This window comes from Diadema antillarum, unplaced genomic scaffold (genome assembly GCF_040938485.1).
Source record: "Diadema antillarum isolate AM-2024a unplaced genomic scaffold, OU_Dant_1.0 seq00000691_RagTag, whole genome shotgun sequence".
Classification (NCBI taxonomy): Eukaryota; Metazoa; Echinodermata; class Echinoidea; order Diadematoida; family Diadematidae; genus Diadema; species Diadema antillarum.
Window position 1 is genome coordinate 1568 of NW_027271596.1, and position 24862 is coordinate 26429.

At 37.3% G+C, this 24862-nt stretch overlaps 1 protein-coding gene across 1 annotated transcript; it reads left to right on the plus strand.

The window, feature by feature from the left end:
* Positions 1 to 414: 414 nt before the first annotated feature.
* Positions 415 to 24498, plus strand: LOC139737379 (LIM domain-binding protein 2-like; the record flags this gene model as incomplete). The annotated part of the gene is made up of 4 exons (XM_071648056.1): positions 415 to 504; positions 2540 to 2645; positions 11781 to 11932; positions 24193 to 24498. Coding segments are annotated over 4 exons (645 nt in total), but the record flags the coding sequence as incomplete, so codon positions are not given.
* Between the last annotated feature and the right edge of the window lie 364 nt (positions 24499 to 24862).

Genomic DNA, 24862 nt, shown 5'->3' on the forward strand with positions numbered 1-24862 from the left:
CCTTCTTTTACCCCTCCCCAACCCTTCCACACCCCTCCCTCCACTCCTCCCCTACATCTTCTATCCTCCATCTCCCATCCTCTTCCATCCCTTACCTTATCCTCTCTCCAACCCTGCCCCACCCTGCACTTCCTTTCCCCTATTTCTTTCATCTCCCATCTTTTCCCACTCCTACCTCTATCCCCTCCCCAACCCTTCCCCCACCCTCCACTCCTCACCCCTTTTTCTTCCGATCCCCATCCTCTCCACCCCTTCCCTTACCCCCTCTCAACCCTTCCCGACCCACCACTTCTTCATTCCTATTTTTTCCACCCCATCCTCTCCCACCCCTTCCTTTACCCCCCCCCCCCCCCCCCCATTTTTTTTTCTTTTTTTTTTGGTTGGATTGCTGCCCTTCTGCTCACGTCCTCTCAGTACCATTCACAGGACCCAACCATGCTGGAACAACTCTCCAAGAACATCACTCGACAAGGACTCACCAATGTCACCCTCAACTACCTCAGGGTGAGTTTCCGCGGCGGAAGGTCGTCGCGAGTCTCAAACTTTTGTCGGATGCCAGCTGAAGAGCTGCAGACAGATCAACACAGTAGTGGTTTATTCCTTCTAGCTTTATCTCTGGTTGGATTCTTTCTATTGGTTTGTTAGTTTGGAGGGGTTGGGGATGTCAGTCAAGAAACAGGGGGAATGGAAGTGAACCGCTGAAACTCCAATAGGAAAGAAATTGTTAAATGACTGAGTTGGATACATGTTGTGCAATATAGATAAAGAGTAGATACGGGGAATAAGAGAACAACCTTCCCATATAAGAGCACCTATTTTGTGATTCCCCCAAATTTGCAAAGTGAGAAGAAGAAATGATTAAGTCAAACGGGTCCTGAGCTTTCAATCCTATCAGAATCTTTTAAAGATTCTGCCAGAGTCAAAAGCTCAGGCCCCATTCAACTCAATTTTACTCTACTGGCTTTCATTCATACCTTCTTTTTTTCTGCAAGAAGGAATGATTGTGACTGACAGGCTATGTTTGAGAGGACCAAAATTGAACTATTTGGAGATGGATTTGATAAACTTTTTCTTTTGTAAGCAGTGCCTTTACTTGAATGGAAAATTGGTGCATACAGAAATGTATTATTTAATTTCATGCAGTGTTACTTCTTACATGTAAGATATACATAGTGTATGTCATTGCTGTTTAATAAGGTAAGGTAAGGTAAGTTAGCTGTAACTCTAGCAGTTTTAGTATTAAGCAGCTGGCTAAAGCCAAGGAAAATATCTGAAATGGTATGACTGAATTTATCCTTCGTATTTTGTCTCCTCATTTATCTCTCTCTCTATTTTTCTGCCTTTAATCTCTTAATCTCATTGTCTTTCTCAACCATATTTTACCTTTCTGTCTCTCCTTTCTCTCTCCCTCACTCTCTACTCCCCTTCTTTCCTTTCTTTTTTTCTCTCTTTGTATTTCTGTTGCTCTTTTTCATTGTATGTTTCTTCTTAATCATATTTGTCTATCTCTCCCTTTTCTCTTTCTATATATTTCTATCTGTCTCTATGTCTCGTTCTCTTTCACTTTACTGTTCTTTCTCTTTGTATGTTTCTTCTTGATATTATTTGTCTATCTCTCCCTTTTCTCTTTCTATATATTTCTATCCCTCTCTATGTCTCTTTCTCTTTCACTTTACTGTTCTTTCTCTTTGTTTCTTCTTAATATTATTTGTCTATCTCTCCCTTTTCTCTTTCTATATATTTCTATCCATCTCTTTGTCTCTTTCTCTTTCACTTTACTGTTCTTTCTCTTTGTATATTTCTTCTTATCATATTTGTCTATCTCTCCCTTTTCTCTTTCCATATATTTCTATCTGTCTCTATGTCTCTTTCTCTTTCACTTTACTGTTCTTTCTCTTTGTTTCTTCTTAATATTATTTGTCTATCTCTCCCTTTTCTCTTTCTATATATTTCTATCCATCTCTTTGTCTCTTTCTCTTTCACTTTACTGTTCTTTCTCTTTGTATATTTCTTCTTATCATATTTGTCTATCTCTCCCTTTTCTCTTTCCATATATTTCTATCTGTCTCTATGTCTCTTTCTCTTTCACTTTACTGTTCTTTCTCTTTGTTTCTTCTTAATATTATTTGTCTATCTCTCCCTTTTCTCTTTCTATATATTTCTATCCATCTCTTTGTCTCTTTCTCTTTCACTTTACTGTTCTTTCTCTTTGTATATTTCTTCTTATCATATTTGTCTATCTCTCCCTTTTCTCTTTCCATATATTTCTATCTGTCTCTATGTCTCTTTCTCTTTCACTTTACTGTTCTTTCTCTTTGTTTCTTCTTAATATTATTTGTCTATCTCTCCCTTTTCTCTTTCTATATATTTCTATCCATCTCTTTGTCTCTTTCTCTTTCACTTTACTGTTCTTTCTCTTTGTATATTTCTTCTTATCATATTTGTCTATCTCTCCCTTTTCTCTTTCCATATATTTCTATCCCTCTCTATGTCTCTTTCTCTTTCACTTGTGTGCATCATCTCCTCTCCCTCTGGCCAGCTGTGTGTGATTCTGGAGCCGATGCAAGAGCTGATGTCGCGGCACAAGGTGTACAACCTCAGCCCACGGGACTGCCTCAAGGCCACCTTGTTCCAGAAATGGCAACGTATAGTCACACCTCCTGGTAACGTACCTTGGTGGAAACCTGTCAAATTGGGATTAAAAATCTTGATTTCTGGTTCTTGAGAGAAAAGAAAAATGCTGAAAGGGGAAACAATACTTCATATCAAAACACATCATTGACAAGGATGAAAGTATGGTACACTTAAGATGCAAATGATTTGGAGAACGCTTTGTTTTATTTGATAGAAAAGAGATGATATCCCAAGGGATATACAGAAAACAATTACAGTGAAGTAAATAAAGTTTATTGTCATTGTGTAGACTTCATAAAACATTATGGAATGCGCGCCTACCCTGCTCCTTCTCCTTTATGTTTTGAGTTCTGATTTGGGTTTTTTTCTTTCGTTTTTTAGTCTCAGAAACTGCAATCATGTATTAACCTTTTTAAGTTTTACAAGGTGCATGGTTTTGTTCCTTTAATTTCTTTTCAATGCAATTTAAAGAAAAGGACTGAGTTTGTTTGATACTTTTCAGACACTATATCAAGTTGGAATTATTATCATTTCTTTTTTTTATGGGAGGGGGGTCATTCAAGAGGTGGGGCACAGTGGTCCCACTTACTACCCCCTCCCCCATTTTGCATGATGGAACTGTCTTGAACCAATGCACACCCATATTCCATCCGTTTCACCAATCCAACATCACTTCACGTCACTAGGGTGCAAACCACTTCCCGTCTTGTCTGTGAAGTCACAAAATTTAGAGTCCAAATGGCACCTATTTTCATTTATGATATACAAACTTGGGTTTTCATGTTTTTATTAGAAACAAACATGTTTGTGAAATAAATATGTTTTGAAGACCCGTCCACAGAACTATTGTTTTTAACTTGTTTTTAGGAGAGGAGTAGGGTAGCAAGCAGTTACAGAGAGAAATCTTTCAAGTTTGTGGTCAGGTCTAGAGAAGACCTCCTTGTTTGCATCTGTCAATTTTTGCAGTGACTTCTGTCATCTGTTCCGAGGAGGTGATATCTTGTTTTGATATGAAACGATGCGGGATACACACACATGATATTTTCCTTCCTTTGATCATGAGTCACATGCGATTCCCTGATTTGCGTTGAAGGGACGTGACATCCGGTTTTTGACAGGTTTCTGAAAAGCTGCTTGTTACCTTATATTCATCCTTTACTGTGCATGTTTGAGGTCATATGTAACCCATCACCATGGAATGCTGACACAGTTGCCACCTTTGGTATGCCTGTCTTTGATTCTCTTAGTTCTCCAGAGACTAAGCTTTAAAGGGACTGTACAGTACTGGTTGAGGTGAGGATTCATGTTTATAACATTCCTAAGTGAGATAATGAGAAACCTCTTATGAAATATGAAAGAGCATGTGATTTTAAGAAGGATTTAACATTTATTTGATGAAAATCAGTTTTCCAATGGCTGAGATATCAAAAAAGCGATAATAATAAAAGGCGACAGGCCACGTCTTTTATTAGAATCTCTTTGTTTCACCTTGATTTTGGATATCTTCATCAAATAAACTTTTGATTCCACTTAGAATTGTATGCTCTTTGACATCTCGTAGAGTGGTTTCTGAATATCTCGCAAAACGTTTGAAGCTAAATCCTCACCTCAACCAGAACTGTACAGTCCCTTTAACCTTTTCCGTGCCAGGGACCTTGGACAGTGTGTACAACATTTTGAGGTTTTCTGTTCCAGTTGGCGCTCAAAGTATGCAAAGCCTTAAGCCCCAATTCTTGTTGCATTTCCAAAAACCTTTAAAAAAAAATGAATAAATAAATAAATAAAAAATTGAACAAAGATTGGCTACAAGAATCAACAGTGTCTAGGTCAGTTAAAAAAAACCCATTACAACCATTTGGAAAATTGACAATTTTGAACTTGAAAATGTGAAAACAAGGCTGTTCAAGTGCAATGCTATTGTTCTTTTAAAATTTTGCAGTCTTACAACCATATTGCTTTATCTTACTGTTTTCCAATCTTTAATGTATGCAACTGTAACAGTAATATGGTGATGGGTCACACATGGATGACATTTTGTGTATGTTTTGATTTGATAAAGTAATATTTTACCCTCTTTTCTTAATTCTTAGATTTCCTCATTGATTTCTTACATTTACATATGTTTTGTTTTGTTTTGTTTTGATTTTGGTATTTGCTTTTATTTGGACTACAGCATGCTTCTTCATTTGATTTTTTTATGGCAGTTGGCATCTGACGGGAGGCAATGCATGTTGTGTGTTTCATGGAAAGTTTACATACACATGTATGCAATGTCACACTTGTAGCAGTTCCTCAAGTTAGAACCAAACCACTGAAATCTAGTCATTTCCCCGTACTATGTTAGTAAAAAATGATAACACATTGTAAACTTATGCAGGTGATTATCAGGGGAATGCTAACTTACAATCCATACATGCATACATACATAATTTATATACCTACCTACCTGCCTACCTACATACATTCATACATACATACATACATACATACATACATACATTATACAAGTACATTCACACACATCCATGCATACAGACATACATACATCTGCACATATGTGTATTCATGTTCACACACACACACACATCCACACATACACACACACACACACACACACACACATCCACACATACACACACACACACACACACACACACACACACACATACACACACATATGCACACTTATTTTCTTATTGAAGCTCATTATTCCTGTAGTCTCGTGTACAGAGAGAGAGAGAGAGAAAAAGAAGAAAAACATATCAAGTTAGGTTAAGATTGAGATGATTAGGCTGATGTTATGTCTTAGTCACTGCTTCTGTAATCCTACTAATGATTGTGCAGCGGAAACGGTGGCTATTTTGCGAACTTCTCCAAGGTTTGATTAGTAAAATCTCTCTGACAAACAGTATGCTATTTGCTTTTCTTTTGTTTTTAACATCATTACTGAAGAGCAAGTCGTGTATCTGATTTGGGTAGTTTGTCAGATCGAAAGAGGGAAGAGCACCTTTCATGTCTTTCTTGGATTGGTTGCATACTATCTTCAGCATGGTGTTTTGTTCAAAAGTAATACATAATCATATACCTTCAGAGACAGTAGATTTTTGCTCCAAAATGAACACTTGAATAAGAAATATGTGAAGTAACAGGTTTTGGGTTGAGTAACAACAAAAATGTGAAATATTAGCCAAAATGGTTTGCCGACAGTGGTGCAATTTAAGAGCGCATTTAATCGTCGTTGCTACATAATATTCATGATTGATTATAAATCGTACCATAGCAGCATCCATCAATCCTTGGCACAAGAGTGACTTGCATGGAGCTTGTTGGAAAATATGATTGCTAGAGCATAATTGATCATCACATAACATCCTACCTACCCATTACTGAATGGGAAGGCGCTTCAGGAATACGAGTATGAGAGAATAGGGGTACTCCATTCTAAGTTTTTGTACACTTTTGATATCAAAATACTCCAAAACAACTCATGATCCTGGAATATTGGGACTGCCAGTCAAGTTCCTTGGGACATCCTTTCTATATATTGCTAGCAAAGTCCAAATGTTGGAAGAGGAATTTTCAGCCTGTCTGAGTGATGTCTTCTTCAAATTTTGCAGAGATTACGCAGATGATGGCATTCTGTCGTAAGATTGGCCAACACACCAAGATTTGGCATTTCAAATCCTTTCCTATGAGGTTACCGTGAACTTCTGGTGCATTCTTCCATTTCGAACTTGGATCATTCGGTACAACATAATGATCTGCTGATAACTTGATTGGAGTCGTTTATCTATGATGGCCTCAAACAGAAATCCGTTGAGAAGAGTCCATGCACATTATGTTTTCAAGATATGGGATTACAGATCAGACGACCTTAAATTTGATAAGATTAAATTACATGTATTAATCATATCCCAAGATCAATGTGATGAGAGGACACCGACCTGTGAGAGATATCAAGTGATAGTCTGAGTTGGCACAGGGATATGATTTCTTGTCAGTGCATAATCCTTTCTGTACTTTGAGCGCCGACTGGCTCACAAGCTGGAGTGCTTTCTTTGCCAAGTGGCACATTGATAGATGTCTGGAAACGACTGCATACGCCAAAAATTTCATGAGGTTTTTATTGTCGCTGATTTTTCAAGTCGGGTGCCATTTGCGAATTTATAAACACTCGAAAATTTAAACTCTGATCCCGACATGAATGTGACTTGCACACATGCATTTCTCCATTCAGTGCTGTACGCCACAATTGCAAATGTAACTACTCGCGAAATTGTCGGGAAGTCCCAATTCGTGAAAAATTAGACTCGCTAAATATATGCCCTGTACAGTAATTGTTAATGAATAGTGATTACCTGATTCCCTATAATGTAAGTACATCATATAGCGCCATGGCCTTCCTTTAAGACTGAGGCACATTGCTACCCCTGAGTTGGTGTGCGACCTGTACAAACTGGGCGGTGAGTTAGCTCAGTTGGTAGCGCATCAGCCTCACGATCCAAAGGACCCCAGTTTGATTCCCGGGTCCCACTGAGCAATGTTTTGTGTAATCGTACCGTCCCCTCTAGTAAGAGGCAAAACACTCTGTTCCTCAGGTGGGACATAAAATGGAGGTCCGGTGTGTGAGAGAGTCACAACTCCATGTCCGCATACACGCTATAACCTGTGTGCATGCACCGCCGTGTCTCATACCTGACGAAGCTCAGCAGTAGCGAGTGAAACGTCGTACACCTTACTACTATTTCTTTTCAAGACAATAGTTTTGTAAGTGCAATATTTATCTGTTTTATATGCCCCCTCCCCCGGTAATGATACATGTGTGAGGATTTTGGATATTGGAAGAGTTTAGGGTTTTCTTTCACATTCACATGTATGTGCAAAGGTGCATCCACATTGCTGCAAATTATCACACAGTTTCAGCTTCTGTTTCACCATACAGCTTATTTTGCAGAAATAGATACACCAATCATTTGACATATACACCTCGTATCATTATCAGAGATTAACAGTCAGAAGTATCTGTTCTCTGGTGGGGAAAAAAAAGATTCCCAATGATATCTTTCTTGGATTATTAAAGTCTGTGTGATTGGCAAGATACTTGTCTTTCCGTTTTACAACAGCCGACAGATTAGAGTATCAGCATTAGGCTTTATAACTCTTGGGGCTCATTGAAATGTATCACGAGAAATTTACTGTTTATAAGTATTTTTTTATCTCAAGAATCTGAACAATTATTGAAATTTCAAGGGAGGTTTCACTGGTTGATGAATTAAGGAAGGCTAGCATGAGTGTTAAGCATTTTCAAAATCAATTACAGTACTCACCCATTTAAAGCAGGGGGGTGGGTACCTCTTCCCCCATACTAGTTTTTAGTGAGATTGGTACTCAGATTGTAACTTTTTGCGAGAGATGGGACCTACCTTTCATTTAATAGGACTACTGTGTGTTGCTTTATTTTTGGATATCTCAGCCATATCAAAACCGATTTTCATCATATAAACTTTTAATTCTTCTCAGAATTGTATGCTTTTTGATATTTCATACAAGTGGTTTTTAATTATCTCTCAAAAAGTTAAAACCTGAATCCCCATCTCGACCAAAACTATACCATCCCTTTAAGATTCTCAGTGTTTTCCTAGCTTGAATGATAAGTGTGGGCTATTAATTGCCTGAAGTTGTATGGGTGATATAAAAACAAAACAAAACCAAAAAAAAAAAAAAAAAACACAACATGATTAGCCTTTCTTTTCTGAAAGAGGTCAGGGCCAGTTTTAAAGGGAACAAATATTTTATGTGTAAGTTCTATTTTACAGCTCAAAAAAAAAGAATTGGAAAAAGAAAACAAGACAAACACACCTGCATAAGAAAAACAGACATGTTTTTTCACTTGAATATGGAAGATTCAGCTTTTTAATTTTCCTGCATGAATTATGAGAGCACTTTCTGTTCAAATAAGTCAGGGTTGTTTTTCCCCAGCACATCAGAGAATGAGACTGGGTGATATTTTTCTACATGTCACCTATCCAGAAGGATTTAGGCTGTGTTTGGATAAATACAATCTTCCAAGAGAAATATTTGTAGTTCAACAATGGAGGACCTTATATAAATCTTATATTCCTGTATGAGTGACCATACGTGTGTTATGTTCATGTAAGCCTTGTATGGCAAGTCAGTATTGCATTCATGATGTGAACATGATAGATTAAAAAAAGTAAAAAAATAAAATGAAAATGAAAAAATAAAAAATTCTTGCACTCTGAGTGTGATACAGGAAAGCTTATGGACTCAGTTTATCTATTTTTTCTTTTTGCAAATAATAGTTCAAACAAGAATTCAAAAGCTGTTTCAAATAAATTTCAACCAAACTTAGGGCAATACCATTAAAGCTATCATGATAAGGCAGATCTCTTGTTCTGATCTTGATCTAGGTCTAGTGAAGGCAACAAAAAGGTTGATTTCTGAAATTTTTAAGGCTTGGCTTAGCCTTGAAAAGTATTCATGCAATGTTAATCAAACTTTTTTCTCCCCAAGTCGGGTCAAAACAGCAACTTCAGTGGAATTACTTTGCCGAAATTTCAGGAAGATATTCGAGTAGAAGAGAAAATTTGAAAATTGACGTTGTTGCTGTAATGAACAAATATTACAGGTATGCAGAATTTCTTCATATAAGCATTCACATACATGTACATGTGCAAAGGGGCGTCGGATCAAAATTGCTTGCAATTATACCACAGTTGTTGCAGTCGTAGGGCAAATAATGTTGGGTTTGGCTTGTCATTTTCTTTCCAATTTTATTTGTTACCACGGCAACTTGGCAGTGTCCTGAAGTAGCCAATTGAAACCTGGTGTTTGGTTTGAATGTATGTCACCATACAGAAACTAACCGAAAAGATTTTTGGAAATTGAGAGCCATTGTCAAAGAACTTGATGCATTCTTTAGAATGCTCTTACAAAGGGTCAAGTTTTCAAAGATCAAACCAATTTAAACCACATCAATCCAAAACCAAGCAAAATCAAACCCAAAAAACAAGCCCACAGCAAAACTAAACCAAACTCGTCCAAACCAAAACCGAAACCAAACCAAACCAGAAAAACATGCCAATAACCAAAGTAAAACCAAACTAAGCCAAACCAAAAACCAAACCAAATCAGACGAACCAAACTAAGCCAAACCAAAAACCAAACCAAATCAGACAAACCAAACTAAACCAAATCCACCCAAGGCCAAACTTGTCAACCTTTGAAATGACAGTGCCCAGACAAACAAGTGTTCATGTAAGATTTCTAAGCAGTATAACAGTATTATGAAAAGTTTGAAAGCATGTTAAACAAAACAGACAGCTACCACAACAAAAAACACTCGACTTCAGCATTGTTATTTGAAGCCATCACCATGACTACCTGTACGTCTTAGACAAAGAAGCCATAAAGATTTTGTGATATCTTTCCGTCCTGTTTTTAACCTTGTGCCTCTCTTGTTCTTTCTTGATCCCATTGGCCATGGATTCTTCCGTTTACGTTTCGTTCGTGGAAAGGCAAATTACATGTTCTCCTGCTTTGATTTTTGTCTTTTCTGAAAGAAATGCTTTAATGAAGTTAGAGGACATTAGTGTTTGAGAGAGACATTTAGAGTTAAGCCCTTACTGTTCTGAAAGAAATGCTTTCATGAAGTAAAAGGACATTAGTGTCTAAGGAGAGGTATTTTGAATTGAGTCTGCAGATTCTGCACACCAGGCAATCTTTTTTTTTTCTTTTACTGTTATCATCATCATTATACCCTGAGCATCACATGAATTTTGTCTCAAAGTCTTTCTGATTGAGTCTGAAACACCAATGAAAATGGAGTAAAAGTGACTCTCACCCCAGATGGAGGTGACACATGATTGTTTGATAATAATTAAGCGAGAAACTCCCGTGTGAAATGCTCTTCTGGTGAACTACTGTTGAATTGAAGCCACGTGGCCGCACACATTACTGCACTGCCTATTCTGTGGAGTTGATGCATACAACAGTTTGCCGACTTTGAAGGGTAGAGGTTTTTGCACCGGAGATTTTGCGTGGGCTTCATCTGGTTTTGGTGTGAAAGCCAAGTACAGAAATTTGTCTGTGATTTTCTGAATTTGCCTTACCCCCCCCCCCCCCCTTAATTCTTGGAAGCTCAAGAAGAAATTATAGAATGGGTGCGAGAATCCTGCGATCTGATTGGTCGAGAGCTATGTGTTCATATTTACTGAGTCACAGTGGTAAACATGTTATCGCGCACTCAGCAAGAGTACGCGTACTTGTAACAAAGGTTCGCGCACTAAAGCAAGCGTTCGCGCACTCAGCTTGGCCATGCATCCAGTACTGATGCATGGCTGGCCATGCATCCAGTAAAAACGGTAAGTACGGGTATGCATGCCCATTACGGAATGCCAAAAGGAAATGCATCCAGTAATTTTGTCATCGGGTAACACGATAGAAAAATGGGTTTTTGACAAGAAAATTACCCATTCTATAAATCAGATGACGTACATGTCTTTTCGTGCGTCAGTCGGAATATAGTGTGCATGCGGTAACTATGGAATTTAGCCTAAACCCACTCGGCTTCGCCTCGTGGGTTAAGCATTCCATAGTTACCTTATGCACACAATTCCGACTGACGCACTCAGACCTGTGCGTCATTTGTATACCAATGCATAGCGCCAGTGTGAGAGTGGTATTAGTCCTCTGCTTTGGAATATCTGTTTGTTTGTTTGTTTCACTTTTCATGTAAATGTAGGTTTCCATTTAATGATTCCAGTGGCCACTGCAATCATGTTTCAGGCAATCTGTGAGGCAACACGGGGGACGGGATGAATAAACATAATAGGCTGTGAGCATATTAAGTTTGCATTCGAATAAAGAATATTGACTATGTCTTCACACAAATGTACATTTAAATCACATTTACATAAATCATGTTCACACTGACTTGTATTATGATGGCAAGATACATATTCTAAGTAGTATCCACACTGGCATGCATTGTAATCACAGTGATGTGGTTCTGTTTACACTGACATGCATTGTAATCACATTGAAAATGTTCTGTTCATACTGACATGAGTAGCGTTCACACACTGCATAAGTGCGTCCTTGTTTGGTCTTCATATCATCTGCAGATACCAACAGACCGCAGCCGAAGCGACGCAAGAGGAAGTCGTCAACGACCATGAATCCGACGGGGGGAAACAGCATGCCAATGAACAACATCGGTGGCGGGAACAGCAAGAAGAAGTCGCCGGGCGGATTCAGCTCAGACGGCATGCCCACGGTTTGTCATCTCTTCTTGCCTTTAGTTTATACCGTTGTGAGATGGTTTTTGCATTCTGTTTGACTGTCTTTCCGTTAAGAGACTCAAAAATGAAGCCCTTCACTTCTTTCCTGAAAGACTTATCTTTTGAGAAGTCAGTTTCTGATAATATTGTCTGTTGCTAGACATGCATAGACAGGAAGTGAGAGTTTAATTCATTTCTGTGTATTCTTCCTGATATCCTGTGTACTACACTCAGAGCTTTGACATCCATTGTTAACTGAATCATGTGCCATCTCTTTGTCTTTGTCATTTCTGAATGATTGAACATAGCTTCTTTTTCTCTCTCTTGTTTTTCTTTTTTCTGTCATTATTATGATTATTTTCCCCCACAGCTCTCATGAACAATTGATAGATATGATTTTCATCAGTGCATTGTGATTATCTTTCGTGACCAGCCGTTTATGGTTGAACTTTTATGATATGGTTCGTGACTTTGTTTTCAAAGATATTGTTGGGCTTTGAAGAAGTTATCAGTGGACAACAACATATGAAGTCAACTTTTGTGTATTTACATTTTATTTCAGGAAATATGCTTTGTGACTTGCCTAATACCAGTATCTGGTCTACAGATATCTATCCATCATGCCCCCCCCCCCCTTAAGATAAAAACAAAACTGAATTGTAACTATAGCTGGATGGATGTGTCATGATACATTCATGTTGGATTTTTATTTATTCATTTTTCTTCAGTACCATGTAGAATGCATTTTCCCATGCTGTACATAAATATGCTGCCTTTAGAGCGATGTTATTATTATGGAGAGACAACTTTTTCCCCATGATTTACATTTTTTTTTTGGAATGAAATACAAACACACAGTCACGCACTCACAGTGGCTCATTATGCGCCTATTTTCAGCTAGAACAGAAATGCTATTTGCTTGTTGTATAGGAACACCAGTGCATTATGACATAAGTTACTGGAGATGTAATTGCGAGATTGCTACAAACTTACAATAAAGTTAGGTCTTGATGCAAAACTAGTCAATAAATTTAGGTCTTGATGCAAAACTAGTCAATAAAGATGATACATGTAATACAGCTTGTGAAACAAAGGTTGAGTTTGTGAGTTTATTTCTGATTGTCACCCTTAAGGATATGTATGATGTGACATAACATTCCTGCCTGAAATGTTTCGGACAACTGTGGAACAATCAGCAATCATTACACTGTCTTAATGATGGGTATATTCCCCTGTAGTTAAGCACTCGTACAGACACAGTAACGTGACCAAAAGAAATTTTGGAAGTGATCCTGAATTTGTTGAACCCCACTGCTTCAATAGGGCTTGGGAGTTCACCATTTGCTTGTTCACATGTTCATACCAAGAATGACTTTGTTTCAGTAGGTTTTTCAATTATTTGCAGTCAAGTGCATTACATTCTTGCGATGCATAATGACAATGAGAAAATTGATTTTTTTTTTTCCATCCTTATAATATGGGAAAACAAGCCAAAATCTTTGTATTTCAATTTTTAACATTTCTGTTAATACGTGTTGGAAAAAGGTCTAGCATTCTGTCACTTGAATATTTTTTCCTTGTGCAATTTTAGTCATTACATTATGATATAAAACGTGATACAATTTATTTTGCCCTCAAGTTACGGCACATAGACTGCGTTTTGTTTTCTTAGACGCTAAATGATTTTTTTAGTCATCTGCCATCATCTGCTAGCCCATCACCTCCTGTTGTTTGGGATTGGGTGTGAAATGTGAGGTGGCACAAAGTCTACAAACAAACCTGAATTGTGACAGGAAGGAAATGAAGAAATAACACATTTGACAGTGCAACAACATTGTTGCTCATAAATGGGGATTTGAAGAGAGTTGTTCTGTTTATTTAGAAACAAAAAATGGAACAGGCTCAGTGCATCAGCAATGCAAACCTTGAATTTGGTCAAATCACAAAATTCATTGTCCTAGAACATCTTGTGCATTTCCTTGCCAAGTAGTATCTTGTTGATTTGGCTCATATTTTTTTCAGTGATTCTTTTCGTGGGTGTCTTTCTGTGTGTTGTTTTGAGGCAGGGTTAAAAAGGAAAGATACATGTATATCAATTCGCCCATATACAAATTAGCGGAGTCTGTTTTGACAAGTGTTTTATTTTGTCGTATTGCTCGGAATCTGCCGACAACTTTTTGTTTGTATATCTGAGATTTAAAATGCAATTCTCACGCATCGCGAGATAATCCACGCCAACTTAGTAACCTTTGTCACAGGGAATCTACTGATAAATGTGAAATAATAGTCCTTACCACTAAAAACCACTCCACTATTTGTGTTTATTGTTTTTAAGACAGAGAATTCTTGTTCATGCCAACCTCAAAAGAGACAAACAGGGATTCTTGAGTCTCTTCTAAATAGTTTTGTTTGAAGATACAAAGGCTGTTCTTGCTCCTAAATACACTCTATGACCGTTGGTTTGTGTTGCATGTGCACACTGTACTTGTTTTGCCTCGATTGACAGCTACATGACCCTGAAATCTAACCAGTGTGAAATGCAACTAACCAGCATGTTGCTCTGCAGAGTATGCCCCAAGTGTAAGAGAAGAAGCAAAATTTGGTTAAATACCTGAAGCTTTACAATGACACACACAAAAAAATCCACCCCCCCCCCCAAAAAAAAAAAGAGTTTAAAGTGTTAGATTGATATTGGGAAGTAGAACAAAAAACAAACAAACAAACAAACAGCTGAAGATATTCGGTCTATTTGAAGGTGACATAGTTGGGGTCAACGGTAAATTTTTAACAAAATTTGTTGCCTTCATCTACATCATCCATGGCATAGAATCTACATATGTCAGCCATGCTTTGAGGTTCTTTTTTTTTTCTTTTTTCCTTTTTAGTTTGGACATTTATGCACATTTTTGACAAATCGGAAACTTTGATTTCAAACGAGTGTGAAATGTTTCCTTGGCCCTGAGTGGTAAGGATCATCATGTTTTAGTTTCACGCTTTCACATGGCAGACCATCTCAACAGAAATAATCTAAATAGTTGGTATTTAACTCCCACATATCAAGACATGCAATGCCAACATCTGGGATTGGTCAAATATAAAATGCTTTTGGCTTGACTTTGCAAAACATCAACTATAATTCATATTTCTGTAAATGTTTTGGTCTTTGCTCTTTCACTCCGTTGGCATCATAATCAGTAGGTCTTACTGAACAGGATATTTGCCACTGACATGTATAAGTATAGAACTTATAATGTCAAAATCATTCCAAAAATTCCCTGAATTTCAAAATCATTTGAAGAATTCCCTGAATTTCAAAACCATTCCCCAAATTTCCTGTTATAGTTTCTGTTATGAATCCGTCTGAGAAGAATCAGCCACCATATGGGGATAAACTTCAACACAACATAAATAGCAGCCATTGATATCCATTGATTGCAATTAAATATTTCAGCTGCTGTGGTCTTGTCTTGTTATTTTTTTTTTCAGTTAGTTGGAAAATTCCATCCAATATTGCACTGCTGTTAAGCCAAAGGTACTTCCAAACCGAAGGTTTAAAACAAAACCACCAGAAATAGCATATTCCTTATACATTAATTACTGATATTTTCTTAAAAAGAAAGCAGATTTTTGAGGAAAACAGACTGTCAAACAATTTCCCCTTTTTATTTTTTTAAGATGTCAGAAAAAACAATCTCTATGCAAAGATATTTGTCAAATGAAAAACACATGCTCTGAGAGGTGAATATTTTTGAAATGAATTTCTTTTGATGCACATTTTCTAGAAGAGGGTTTTTTTTTTTTGAGGGAAAATTGATTGATAAAAAGAAGAATTTCTGAGTGATCTCACATTCATTCAGTCGAATAGTGGATAGTATTCTACAATACTTTTCACGGTGTTTGATACAGTTTTTGTCTTATTTATGAAATTTTGAATTTTTTTTTTTCATTTTTTTCATTTTTTGATTTTTTTGTGTGCAGTATAATATGATAAGAAGATTATTTCTATGCTTGACTCTCCCATAGAGGAATGGTCCAGTCGGGCGGAGTAAGAAACGCAGCAGATCCGGCACCCCGCAGCCGGTGCCCATACCCCCCTGGATCCATGATTCTATTTCAGAGGTGATTATCATTCACTCTGCCCACCGTGTGCTTCCAAGAAGGTTCCGCCCTCTAGACACTCAAGTGGACTTGACTCCTCCCCCGTCTCTGCCCACCTCACCCTAAGCCCCTCCCCCTCTGGGTGGGTTTCTCACTCACTCCTGGGCAGAGGGGTGGGGGATGGCTGGGTAGGCGTGGCCATTGTAATCACCCCTCTAGCTTGATTGGAGAGAAATGGGAAAAATTTTGGGAACTTTTGTTAAAAAGACAATTGTTTTATGTATTGGGACAAGAGGGCGAAGTTTTAAACACACTTTGCAAAGAATGTTTCCTTTTTATTATTTACAGGATGGATGTTGTAGTTTGTGTCATTTTTTTATTCTTATTTTATTTAAGTGGGACAGCAAAGCACTCCACAGATCATGAAATTGGGCATCATTGTAATGCAATTCTAGCCCCATTTCAGGTGTCAAAAATGCTAGTTAAGAAAACGTCATGTTTATATAGGTGTATTTTCATATTCTGTGACCATGATTTTTCATATGGTCATTTTTTTTTTTTCAGGATAATACATCACAGCATTTACCAGCCTAGTATCATCTAAATAAGTTGATTCAAATATGTAGACTTGCAAGGAGAAAATAAATGAAACCTTTGCATTATTTATCCTGCTGATTTCAAGTGGTTAGAAACAGATGATTTTTTTTTTCAAATACAGATTTGTTCTTAAACTTTGTTCATAGAAGTTTTATATTTTGTTGAAAGTGTTAGTTATGCAAAGGTTAGCTCCTTTTTATACCAATGAGGTATTGATAATATGAAATGAAAAGCGTCATGATACATATACAGGGAAATTCTTTATGTTTGTTTTATTCTGTTTTGTTTTAGACCAATTCAAAATTTCTGCAAAGAGGATTAATAGTCCACTTGGTTGTCTATGAAGGGAAGGAGTATTAATGTGCTATAGACACACCCATGTAGCAGACTTTTAGCAAACTCTTTTTTAACACTCCTGGTGTCATATTATTTCTTTTCTACCATCACATATTGTCTAACCTATCCTGCCGTTAACCTCAGTAACTTTTCTTTCACTTCAACAACAGTTGTGATCTATCTAGAGAGCAGGGGGATTTTACCATTTATGAATAGCTGGAAATCATAATGATGGTCTGTTTAGCTGGAGACAATATATGAACATAACACTTGGGAAATCCATGCGATACGATGGCCTCACTTTTCTTGACATTACAAACTCTTGTAGTTGTCTGTTTCCTAAAGTTGTATTTTCTTGAATACACCTGGTATTTAGTGTTTGTCTGAGAGGGGAGAAAAAAAAACAACTACCTGATCCAAAGTGGATATTTGACATGCATGCTCTTTCTTTTTAAGATTAATTTATGTAGAAGTCTGTACCCATACCCATTGTTTGTGTATGACAACACCTTTTGGGGATGCAAATTGTTACCCCAGACAGGGAGAAGCATGCTGATTCAAATTGTCAATGAGAATGTTTATCATCCCATATAGGTTCTGTCATAAGTTATAGTTTGCATTGATGAGATGTAGTTTGGCATGCTTCTCTCTTCTTTTTTTTTTTCTCCTTCATCTCATGGAAATGAATTCTTTCGAATAACGATGTTGTGTGTGTTCATGGGTATGATATGTCCATACTGTTTCAAACACACTTGATACATATACTGTATGACTTTCTCTTTCCTTTTCTTACCTCTTTTGCGTTGCCATTTAAGTATGAAAGTAGCGGCCATCTTAATATACAGGTACCGTGTAACAGTGGTGCATATAGTTTCAGTTTACTTTCTTTCTTTTTAACATTTATTTTCCACAAATTCTCTCTTGTGAAATTGTGCCAAGCTGCTATAGATGAAGATGAGAACCAAATTCCAAAGTGGCTTTTGTAAATGAAACAGTGTTAATTGCACTTTTTTAAAGAATTATTATCTTTTTATTTTTATTTTTACCTGCGATGCTCTGATATTTCACAACTGTTTAGTAGCTCTTCCTATTATTATTTCTCTGGGGGAAATTTTTTATCAAATTGTTCACTGTTAATCTCCATTTTGATAGTTTTAAACCCCATTAATTCACCGTCACTGTACATTTCTTGTGTATGTTTTTGTCTTTTTTTTTCTGCTTGTCTTTCTTAATTTGTTTTATATTTTTCACTGTATTTTGTGAACCTCAGTGGTTGTTTTATCTCTTACTATGTGTAAAGTTTGCTGTCGCTCATATCGTGTTCTTTGAATGTTGGCACAAGACTGGACTGGGACAAGCACGAAAACACATAGATGGGACTATAGTGTTGTAACTGCACTGCATGTTTAACTGTTTGGCACTCAATCTTGAAAATTCAGTTTTGTGAAATCTGGATGTGCTCAGTTCCCTTTTGTTCTCACTGTTTTTGATGTCAAGCACAGGCACTCTCTGGTATTGTTGGTGGTGAAGTTTTGATTTGTTGCTAGATTTCTCCTTTCTTGCCTTTCGTTTGGTCAAAAAACAGAACAATATGGCAAACAGCTATGCCAAGAATACCCCTGCTCTCTAATGTCTGGTACAACTTTGTGGAAGCACTCTCACTTTCTCTCTTTAGAATCACACAATCACAGACAAATGGTAGCGAGATATGGTTAGGAAGGGGTACCTTTGTACTTGATTTCCAGTTTTGCAGGTGGGTAGGGATGGGTCACACAAAACTTTCTTCTCTTTTTAAACTCTCTTTTTTCTCAGTCAGTATATTGAAGTGCATGCTTGAATGGTTTATAACAGTGCCACATCTGTATTTACTCAGACAGAACGTTGGAAATTTACGTCTGTACATGCACACAAGCATAGTTTAATTCAGAGACATGAAAAAAGTAAAAAATAATGTGACACAGAACACCAATTTAGTCAATGGCACGTTGTGAGGATGTGTTTTAAGTTGAAGTGATAAGTCTGATGGGAGCATAATTAATGTTTCTGTGCAGTTTTCTTGCCTTCAAACTTTCTCCTTGATACACTGTTATGCACATCATCACCAACTTTCTTGTCTATATGTGGGACCATGCACCAATCAATCGTCTAATCTGCTATTCTCATCTTTTGGAAAGCGCCCTCTACGGTGATTTGTCTCCAGTCTCAAAGGTTTTTCTGCCCCAGTTCTTCCTTTCAATTCATATTGTAGCTGAAATTTGAAAATCTGTCATCTTTGTGGAGATTTTATCACCACTAATTAGTCACACTGCTCTGGTGTCTCGGCGCACACATTCTTTTGTTCATGCATAGAAATTAATTTGGCGATTTTCTGTGACAGTGATGTATAGCTGTGGTTTAACAGATCTGGCCACCTCATTGAATATAACCCCTGTTTCCATGGTTACTGCCTATTAACACTTACCTAGTCTACAACTGTCCTTGATAGTATCATCTATAAATGAAAATAGTTCATGACTTACCAATACAGATAACGATATCATGTATCATTTAACTTCACATGTAACTAAAAGAATTTGTCAACCAATAATAAATGTTGAATATCATCATTCAATGATGTTTTTTTTAACTGTTTGTCTTTTTCCATTTTGATTTTGATAATGATTGTCTTTTTCCATTTTAACTTTGATAATGATTACATGCTTCAATGAATGTACAAAAAAAAAAAACACAACAGTTTAATCTACTTGCATAAAATCCTTGATAGAAAAGTAATTCTTTGAGACCAATCATAATGTTAACATCCTTAATTGAGCAACTTCTAAAGAACAAAATTAATTTAGTTGTTATCCTTATAGTTGCATTCTGACTAATTCTTCTTTCAGGAAATTTTGATATTTTTTTATGAAAGCAAGAGTTTGCTGCAAATGTTGTACATCACATTCTATCTACAGTATCTTGCTGTCAAATCATTATGTCGTGGGGTTGTGTAAGGGGTGGAGCTTGCATGAAAGTTAGTCTTGACCAATGCTTATTTCCTGCCATAATTGTAACAGCGGCAGCTGATGTGTACTTGATACGTTCTGCACCGATTACCTCGCTGTTTTTTGCATTGAAAGCGTACATGCTTCCTTGTAAATCAGCATAGGATGTGGGGTCTCTCTTTTTTTTCTTCTTCTTTTTTTTTTCATTGATGCCCCGTTCACACTCTGCATTTTTGTCAGTACGCATTTTAACTGCTCATTGTAAAGTGGAATGCAGCTTTAAGTACTTATCCAGTGAAAGGAGCCAATATTCTCTGGGACTGATTGTGACTAAGGGCAGTACGTGGGGATAACCTTGAATGGGATAGAGTGCAATCAAGGTGTACATATACTAGAATAAATTCAGTTCCCCCCCCCCCCAAAAAAAAAAAAAAAAAAAAAAAAAGGAAGAAGAAAAATCCTCTTTGCATTGAAGACGGAAAACGTTGCTGCGAAACTGACAGTGTCATTTGTATTGTGGATTTGCTACTTCAAAAACTTATTTCATCTATGCTTTATCCATATTTTGCTTAATTTTGAAGGCATTTTTGAATGTGTACAATGCAGCCACAAAGATGGATGTGGTGGCCATTTTTTTTTTCCAAAAATTCTGTGCAAATTGTATCTTTTTACAAAGATAGTATTGTAGTTATGTTCCCAAAATGAAATATCGGAATGATATTCACTTTATATCTGTGAAGAAAAAACAAAAAACAAAACAAGTCTACCAGAGTAGTCTGAATTTATTTGAGTTGGTTTTTGTGGGGAAAATAACAATTGTTTTAAAAGAGGTGGGTTTGTTGTGAGCCAGGGTTATTTGGGGGCACTGTTTATCATTGCTGTCTACTGTTTTTCCTGATGTGTGACTTTGTTTGGCTTAACTGCACCAATGGACTTTGTGCACTGACGTCGCCATGTGTCGTACAGCACTTTTTCACCAAACTTCGTTTTATTATGATCGTAGGCAATTTTCAAACTTGCGTTTAATGTTGCCGTGTTCAAGTGTGTGTGTGTGGTTTTTTTTTTTTATCGATTTTGATTGCTCTGTAATGTCTCGCAGTCAGTGCTGAGTGGTGCAATGCGTGGTAGGCAAAGTCCTCCGGCATGTTAGCGGTGTTTGCTGTAGGTTTGTGTTTTCTTGGAATGGCAAAAGTGCAGAGAAATTCATTACTTTTATTCAAATTGATAAAATTCTTCCGTCAAGTTGTCTTTATTGCAACTGATCAAGAAATTGCCCTACATCGGTCAAGGGCAATTTGTCAATCAGTTGCAATGAAATCCTCGACTTGCATACATGTCATGTCACCGATGATTTCTTAAAATGATGAATCGTTAATTGATTCATCGAACAGGAAATTCAGCATCCGTGACATGGCCAGTTATAAGGCAATGGAGCTATGCAAAGTTATACGTGTTAGAGTTTATTGTGCAATGTATTCAATTTGACTATCCTTGATAATTCATGTCACACAGAGATAATACATTCCAGTGTCTGGTTGTTGGGGGGGGGGGGGGGGATCTGAGACAGATGAACCCCACCCCCTTAAGATCTCTCACTCTTCTATATCAGACATATATATCCATAACAGTTAATTTCATTATTCTTATTAATATTGAAAAATGAGACCAGGATGACACTAACCCATGGTCAGATATGTAAATGATGGTGTATATTACAATGACAGAATTAAATACCACGGTCTTTTAATATTTTTATTGTATTCCGTCATCTAAACCAGCCACCATTAACCATTCAAAACCATGCTAAAGGCAGTTACACAAATCATAATCATTATCTGTGTATACCCCATACCAGGATGTTAATGACATGAAGAACCATACTCTAACATCATATTCCATCTGTTCAAGTATCAGGTATTTAAATGGGATGCATTTGGTTGCCATGGTTACTAGTTCCTAGCAGTGGTCCCTGACATGAGATTCACTTCTCTCATCAGTGAAGATAACACCTAGCTTTGCTAGGCTTTTAACATTGATGGCTGCTGCTAGCATCACAGAAGTTTTGGTGATGAAGAGTGTGGAACCAGTATCCATGGCAACCGCATCCCACTATTGGCACCCTAGACCATCATCTATTGGGTCATCACTCTCCAACCGTCTTTCATCCTCTCTGTAACACCCAGTATACATACGAAAGTTATATTAGCAGTTTATATAATGGACCAGAGCTACATCTTGATATGACCTTAAATATTCAAGATGGTTCAATTTTCTCTGGGATTTTTTGCCAGCTGCAAAAGACAAAAGCATTTCTTTTAAGTATTCTCATATATATGTTTCTAGATGTGAAAAGAAAAGTTTGCATTGTTTGACCTTTCCATGTTATGAATGTTGGGTTTATGAAGTGTTGTGAATATCCACCATGACACCCACATAGAGGCACATTTTCTGTCAAATTCACCCAACACCATTACTACTGCATTATGTCAATATGTAGATGTAGTATGTATGAATTATATTGCAAGGATTGCACACACAAATGCTTTCACCACGGACACATTCACAGTATACACTTTTATTCTTTTCTTCTTTTTTATTTTTTCCCCTATCTTGCTGTAGACTTAGATGTCAGGAACTATCTGGAAGTTTTCTTCCTCCAAAATTTCTGCATTCTTACCTTGGAACCATCCTAAATTCCTTGAAATGTGGACCAATTTCAAGTGCATTAATCACTAGATATACATCTATTGCTTTTTAAACCTATTTATCAGCCTTGAATGTCCTTAATTTGTAGCTTGCAAGAGGCTATGTAGACATACTGAAATCATAGGTAATTTAGGATATGTAATATAGTGCAGAATGTAACATTTTTTATATATATTTTTTTTTTTTGGGGGGGGGGGCAATCATTGTGCATATACTAAGGTGTATTAGCTGGGAAAACCCTAAGGAACATCAATGTATCTTTCACAATACATGTGTTGTTAGAACAGACAGGTTTGAATCATTTAACATTAAATCACGTAAAGATTCAAGTATGATCAAGATTTAAAAATCAATTAATAAACTTTGGCATCTGTTTGCTCTGATTCAAATAAGTGAAAATTTATTATCTTTATCAGCTCAGAAAATTTCTTTCCATTTTACTCGTTAAGGACGAGTCTCGAGTATACTTGAGCAGGTGTCTATGGGAAATGCGTGTTATAGCATTATCAAACAGTTCTCAACTGGTTAACCGGTTGAGGACGGACTGATTTTGCTATAACACGCATTTCCTATTGACACCTGCCCAAGTACATGTATTCTCGGGACTTCTCATCAACTGGTTATTAGACTGTAATGTTTTTTTCCTGAAATGTGGCCAGCTTTTTGGTACATTACTAACAGTGGTGCAATCAAAATCTCTGTAAAAAGAATGCTAACTGAAAAAAGACATAAAATCAGTTGTTTACTGAATGCAATGAAACTTTATTCCACAGTTGAAGTACTGTTGTAGGATCATTCAAATTTAGCTCCTAATGCAGTTATGCTTTGTAAGCACCAATCCTGCCAAACCGTCTTGCCAAGCCAGCTTTCTTTCTTGAGTTTTATTTGTGCAAACATATACAGAGAGGTGAGTGTCGAATGGTCTGTCAGACACCCGGTCAGTTCATAAAGTTGTATGACTATTAATAAACAGGATTGACTTTACTCTGCATGTATTAAAAGTAAAGGACATTTCTACTGGAGCTGGTTAAAGACAAATGTGCAAGAAACGACCATTGCAGTAAAACAGAGATGGCCAAAGCATTAGGATGCTTATATTACAGAAAAGAAGTGAGATTACTTGATATCATAAAGTATGTTAGCAAACCTATGAACTCCCTTCAAGAATTTTAACTACTGAATAGCATTGCAAACAAGCAACATATTTGCTGGAATACTCGGTTGTATCAGCCTTGGTTATAAGCCTGCAAGATGGCAGGTTGCGATTATATCTGTATTTTATATTTGTGGCATTTACAGCAGTCATGTAAGATTAACAGGTGGCATTATCAATCAACAGAAGGTGGTCTTTATATGCAGGTTTTCACATTGACAGATGCTCATTTGCTCAGTATAAAACTGAAGGTATGTACTGGTGTGAACATCAGGTAGGAAGTTGATAGGGATTTCTGAGTATTAACCCCAGTTACTTGCAATTTATTCCTTCCACCTCCGTACCCCCCCCCCTTCCTCCCTCACATTTGTTCCCCCTCCTACAGGATGTGATGGTTGTGGGTGAGCCATCCCTCATGGGAGGCGAGTTCGGCGATGAGGACGAACGGCTCATCACGCGGCTGGAGAACACGCAGTGTGACACCAACAACGGCATGGACAACGAGGAGGACTTCGCGGCCGGCGGGGATGCGGCCGGAGCGGGCCAGGGGCCGGGGGGCCCCAAATCGGCCACCTCATCGTCCGGCCCCGGTCAGGGCTCCTGGAATTCCACCGACACCAAGCCGCCACCAGGCACTAATCCCTCGCAAGACGACAAGCAAGTGGCAGCGTCACAGAACTAGCAATCTCTCCTGGGGGAGATATAAATAGTACATCATTTGAAGATTACGATAAAGAAAGTTTTTCAACTCCATCTTAGAATTATGCTGTCCAGCAATCTCTTATCTGTCTCTTACTTTCTTTCTTAATCTCCTCTCCATATGTACTTCTTTCTGATTGCATTTTTCTCTTCTCTTACTTTCTTTCTGGTTGAGTTAAAAACTCCATTTTGGAGGGAAGATTTTGATGGCCACATTTTGTACTGTGTATAATTTCTTGTATATACGGGACTATGGACACAGCACTGGAGTTCATGATAGTCTCTTCTTTCTGTGGCGCGTATTCTCACCTCTCTGAGATGTTAATTTGTTATTTGTGGTGCATGCATCTTCGGTT